Genomic DNA, 5,793 nt, shown 5'->3' on the forward strand with positions numbered 1-5,793 from the left:
TTTTATAATATCAAACAAATATTAATTTTGGCCATAGGGCGAAGCAGGAATAGGTCAAGAACATAAAGATAAGGTGCAGACGATTTTTTTTTTGGATTTTTTAGGATTGACATTTAAAATGACAATTCATAGTTGAATTCAGGTTTTCAAAAACCCGAACCCTAACCCAAAACATATATTTTGGATTTGCAGTTGTAAAATGCAGTATTTGTATTAGTTTTTTTTAACTATCAAACAAGTCTATAAGCAAAAAAAAGGTCAAAACAATGTTTGGCATATGGTCTTATGAGGCCCTCCTTACCCAGTATTGTGTCATGTCACTTTTGTCATCATTCATAAGTGGAAGTCTTGGGTGGAATCAAATTCCTAAGTAATCAGTCCATTCTTAACAAAGTAGTGGAATCCAGTAATTTTCCACATCAGCAATGTTGAACCATGTCAGCGGCCAGCATTTGCCAACCCGGAAAACTTCCCAGCCTGGCGTCCGTTCAGACTCCGCGTTCCTGCCACCGATTCAACGACCCAACGGCAGCATCTTCCAACTCCTCTTGCCCCTATTATAAAATCCTCTTCTTTTCCCTCTATTTTTCACTACTTCTCCTCTGTTCTCACTCAACTTGCTCCAACTTCCCACGTCGAGACCATCAATGGACATCTTTAACAGTGAAGGGCCTGGTTTCGCATCCTTCGACGCATACCCAACGTCGATGCCTGAAAGCGGTGAGGCCCTCTGGGACGAGGAACTCTTCGTCGTTAACCTGGCATCCAATTGTCCCAAGAAACCGGCCGGTCGGAAGAAGTTTCGTGAGACAAGGCACCCTGTCTACCGCGGCGTCAGGCGCCGGAATGGCGGGAAATGGGTCTGCGAAGTCCGAGAGCCTTACACAAAGGTGAGAATTTGGCTGGGTACGTATCCAACGGTGGAGATGGCGGCGCGGGCACACGATGTTGCTGCTATGGCTTTCCAAGGTCGGTCTGCTTGCCTTAATTTCGCGGACTCCGCCTGGCGTCTTCCGATTCCAGACACAGACGACGCCATAGACATACAAAAGGCGGCCGTGGAAGCGGCGGAAATGTTCAGGCCGGTACAGGAAAAGGAGAGTGACGTTTCTGAAGAAAAAACTAGTCCCGCATGGGTTGAGTGCAGGAAAGCCTCATCGGAGAACGGATACAACTTGGAGGAGGAAAACCCCGCTTATGACTTGCCACTCTTATCTATTCCAGAAACGACAACGGAGGCGATGCTTCAGTCTCCGCCTCATTCATTTCACAGTGGACTCTTCTGGGAAGACAATGTGGACTTCAACGCTGATGCCTCGCTCTGGAGTTTCTCCTTTTGATTAGCTGACTCCACTGTTTCCGTGACGACTGTCTTGTGACGACGTTGTTCGTCTCTGTTGTGTAAAATCATAAGATAACGTTGGTGTACGTAGTAACAGTAATGATTTCTCCATCTTTCTCAAGAATCTACTTGCTGTTTGCTGGTAATTAACTCAATCAGTCAGTGGTGGTCTTCACTCTTCGTGCCTCGCCCTGCTTTAACTCTTCAAAAGTTAAGTTCTACGGTTGATCCAATACAAAAAACCATTTGGTGCGAAACAGGGCACATTCAACCTCACTCAATGACCACTTCCCACTTTCCACATAAATTATTACTTCCCACTTTCCACATAAATTATTACTGTGATTTTTCTAGGAGGAAGAAAAGCGTGTGATAGACTCCATCGTTAACGTAGCAAATGGGGCAGGAGCTCTTACTTCAAGGCCAAGCTATGTTCCTAAAAAAACCAGAATTTTAAGAAAGAAGGGGAGAAGCCCTAATTTAAGGGATGCTGTTCGGGTAAGAAGATAGGCTCTTGTTTTAAGTATGGCAAGATGGGTCACACCAAAGCCAATTTTGTTACTAATGGCAAGGGTGTGGGCATGTCCCAAAGGTAGACAGCTACATTCAGTTGCATCTAAACATGCTACTAAGTCATTGGAACTGTTCACTAATTCCAAAGAACCGAAAGCCGGTGGGTAGCGGTTTGTTACCAAAGTTGCATAATGAGATGTGTGTATGTGAGAATTGTTTGTCCGATTAAATGATAAGGTTGCAATATATGTGGTCCTCATAATGTTAAGACTCATATAAGAATGTCTTATTTCATTATATTTATTGATAACTAATTAAGATATGGCTATATTTATGTAATTACTAGAAATCAAATGCTTTAGATAAATTTAAAGAATTTAAAGTTGAGGTTGAAAATCAACTAGGCGGAATGATCTGAGTGTTTGAAATCATATTGAGGTGGAGACTATATCATTGATTTTTTTTCTTTTTAATGAACTTTGCAAATCGTATGGAATAATTCATCTGTTTACTTTGCCATATACTCCTCTGCAAAAAAGAGTTGTTGATAGAAGGAACCGAACTTTGTTAGATATGGTGAGATTTATGTTACACCACTCAATGTTACAATCTCGAGTGAGGCATTAGATATTGTTATGGACATCCTTAATATTTTTTATGTAAAACCATCATGACTGCACCTTATGAGTTATGGACTAGAAAAAGCTCAAACTTAAGTCACCTTAGGGTTTGGAAATTGGGGGGCACATGTGATTGTGTCAAATCAAAGTAGAGGCAAACTTGATCCTAAAACAATAAAATATAACTTTATTGGACATAATAGCCATTTGAGAGGAGTTAATCAATTTTTGCTACACCATTTGATGAATCAGTGGGAGTACTTGACAGTCGTGATGCATATTCTTTAGAAGAAGACCTTGACCCAAGAATCGAGTCAAGAAAGTTGAATTATTTGAAATTTAATTACTAAAAGAGTCTTTTGTTGAACATGAAAAAGTCGTTGAAACTCCTACATAAATTGATCCAATCAATCGTATTCTTAGAGATAGAAGACCTCCTTCTACATTGAGAAATTTCTATGTAATGCTAGGTGATGAAAATTTCTATGAATAAGCATTACAGTCCAAGGACCCAACTATAACAAAACGATTTGAGTTATTTGCAATTATAACAAGATAGATGCGTGTAAGAACGATTGGAAGTTATATAATGAAAGCTTACATGAGATGGAATTGTTATAATGAAACCCATATTAATATTTTTAGAGGGAATATGTTCTTTACCCTTACCTTTGTCAATTTGCCTAGACATCTTTCTGGCTGAGGTGCTAGAAACCCTAGGTAAGAAGGAATTGTTATAACAAAATCATAGGTAAGAAACCCTAGGTAAGAATAAATTTTTATGAAAATCAATGTTATGTATGTTGAAATAGTTGCTAAGTTAGAAAAGTATGTGTAAGAACATGAAACATGTATTACTTCAGAAGAGCATGAACTATTAATAGATAAGCATGTATCCTTGTTGAAAGAAAGAGATTGCTTGAAAATGATATAAAAAAGTTTATCTTTGAGTCATGACAAATTAGACCCATTGATACAAACTCAAAGAGTTGCATGTAATAGAAAAGGACTAGGCTACAATGAAAGTCTAGAAAATTATGTAATCACTTTGTCAAGCCTAGTGTAGCTGGAAGCCTGGAACACATCCTACAGAAGATTAGCCTATCACCTCAGCCAAACAATGTCTATCTAAATTGGCCAAGTAATGTTAAAGAACCTATTCTCTCTTAAAAGATTACAATAAGGATTTCATTATAACAATTTCTTTTTGCCTAGGGTTTCATTATAACAAGATATATGTGTGTAAGAACGATTGGGAAATATATTAGAAAGAATATGTGAACACAGACAAGTATCCTTAATACGGCGAGTCAAGGTATACACAATCACAATCTAAGTGGAAACCAGTGTCTCGCAAGGTCTTACGTTATTACCCATTGGAGTCACTCCTTAAACACTTTTTTTTTCATCTAAAGACATTACGATAGATATGAGGCAAAGAAAAAGAGACCCCCCCCCCCCCCCCCCCCCCCCCCCCTCTCCCCTAGGGCATTTAGAAAACTCATAAGCATGGCGTGAATTAGACAAAAAATATACTTGTGATCAGCAACTGGTCCACAAATTGTACGTCATGGACTCGCCAATTATGGTTTTAATTCATTTGCCAACTTGAGTACATCGTATTTGGCCAATGGTTTTGATGTTATACAATTTATATCCATGGAAGTGTATGAAGGATAATTACTTTATCATGAGATTACTCATTCCAGGTGTTAAATCGCCAAGAAATAATATTGATGTCTATTTGCGCCACTACAGATGTGTTGAAGGAACTATGGGATAAAGGCATGCAAACATATGATATAATAACGGATGATACGTTTCTAATGTATGCTGCTCTACTATGGACTATTAATGATTTCTCGACTTGTCCAAGTGGAGCACAAAAAAGATAAAATTTGCATACCTAGTTTGTATGAGTGGGACTAGCTCATAGAGGTTAAAACATGGAGGAAAAGAATGTTATATAGGGTATCGTCGCAATCCACCCTTGGATTTTCCATGGCACAAGAGCAGGATCAAGTTCAATGGAAGACTGGAACCCCCTAGTCCAATTGACTAGTGGCGACATTATATTGTGATTGGATAGACTTACCCAATAAGAAGAGAAAATGTCCTTTTATGGGATCCAATTTGAAGAAAATGAGGATTTCTTTAATTTACCTATTGGCCAAAGTGGTTAAAATTGAGGCACAACCTATATGTGATGCACATTGAAAAAATATTTGTGACAATATTATAAGCATAGAGTTAAGCATAGTTAGCAAATTAAAAGACTCTTACAAGGCCAGACTTGTTATAGAAGAATTGTGATAAGAGACTCATGCCTCTTACATAGTACATAGTGTCATTGGACAAAAACAGAGAAAGATTTGTGTTTGGCTCTAGACAATTAAACCTTCCAAGGATTCCAATTAAATGAAGAACAAGATTATTAACAGTTCAAGAGGAGAAACCTTGGAAATCCCTAATGAAGGATGAGATGGAGCATAAAGAAGAGGAGTTAGAGGTGGAATTCGGTACCTACCTCTAGTGGGAGCAGGCCATGATTTTCCCATCGTCAGCTCCTGAGGTCGTCAATTCATCTGAGCAAGAAGACGAAGATCACGCCAAGCGGTTTAAGAAGAGGAAAGATCCTAGATGGGCAGCGCTTCTCTTCTCGTTGTGGATTTCTGTAAACTGAAAGGGCCGGATTTGCCTGTCACCTTCTGATCAGATTCCTTAAGAGCAAAGGAAGGATCGTTTGGAATACAAAATGACATCAGATGATTGAAAGCAAGTGTGCGATCCAGTAGATCCAGTAGATCAAGTTGAGACATTAGAAGGGGCCAAGAGGCCACTTGAAGCGTCAAAAGTCGAGCTTAATTTAATAATTTTCTCCGCATCACAGAAAACAGAGCAGGGTGTAGGGTGTCTGGAGAGAATCCAGAAGGGTTGACAGGAACGGAAGCCATTTTCGTGAGAATAGACAAAGATTAGACAGCATAAAGGACTAAAAAGCTGCCCAGTTCGAGAACGTCGTCTTCTACTTTTTAACATTTATTCTTTAGAAGAAGGGAAATCTCCCCAAAACTCAACCTGAAGAAACAAGACCAGAAACACCCCAGTCAAATGTTGGTCCAACGAAAGCACGTCAGCCTGTGCCAGCATTCGCCCACTCAAACCCTACTACTTCCAGCCTGTGTTTGCCGCACGATTCCGTGTTCGCGTACAGACCGGATAAGAGACACAGTCCCACCGTCTCTGTTTCTTTATAAATCCCCCCTTTCTCCCTCCAAATCCCCAAATCAAACTTCTCACTCTCTCTCTCATCAGTTT

At 39.5% G+C, this 5,793-nt stretch overlaps 1 protein-coding gene across 1 annotated transcript; it reads left to right on the plus strand.

Moving 5' to 3' along the window:
- Positions 1-617: 617 nt before the first annotated feature.
- Positions 618-1,438, plus strand: LOC137948045 (dehydration-responsive element-binding protein 1E-like). Its single transcript, XM_068793965.1, has one exon. The coding sequence runs from the start codon at positions 648-650 to the stop codon at positions 1,338-1,340; it is 693 nt and encodes a 230-aa protein (XP_068650066.1). The 5' UTR covers positions 618-647; the 3' UTR covers positions 1,341-1,438.
- The last annotated feature ends 4,355 nt before the right edge of the window (positions 1,439-5,793 follow it).

Source organism: Aristolochia californica, unplaced genomic scaffold, assembly GCF_029961685.1.
Source record: "Aristolochia californica isolate CCGP_79_NKW_82.1479 unplaced genomic scaffold, dmAriCali1.0.hap1 SCAF_13, whole genome shotgun sequence".
Lineage (NCBI taxonomy): Eukaryota > Viridiplantae > Streptophyta > Magnoliopsida > Piperales > Aristolochiaceae > Aristolochia > Aristolochia californica.

Coding starts and splice junctions, on each gene's coding strand:
- LOC137948045 (XM_068793965.1), top strand. CDS start 648: ATGGACATCTTTAACAGTGAAGGGCCTGGTTTCGCATCCTTCGACGCA.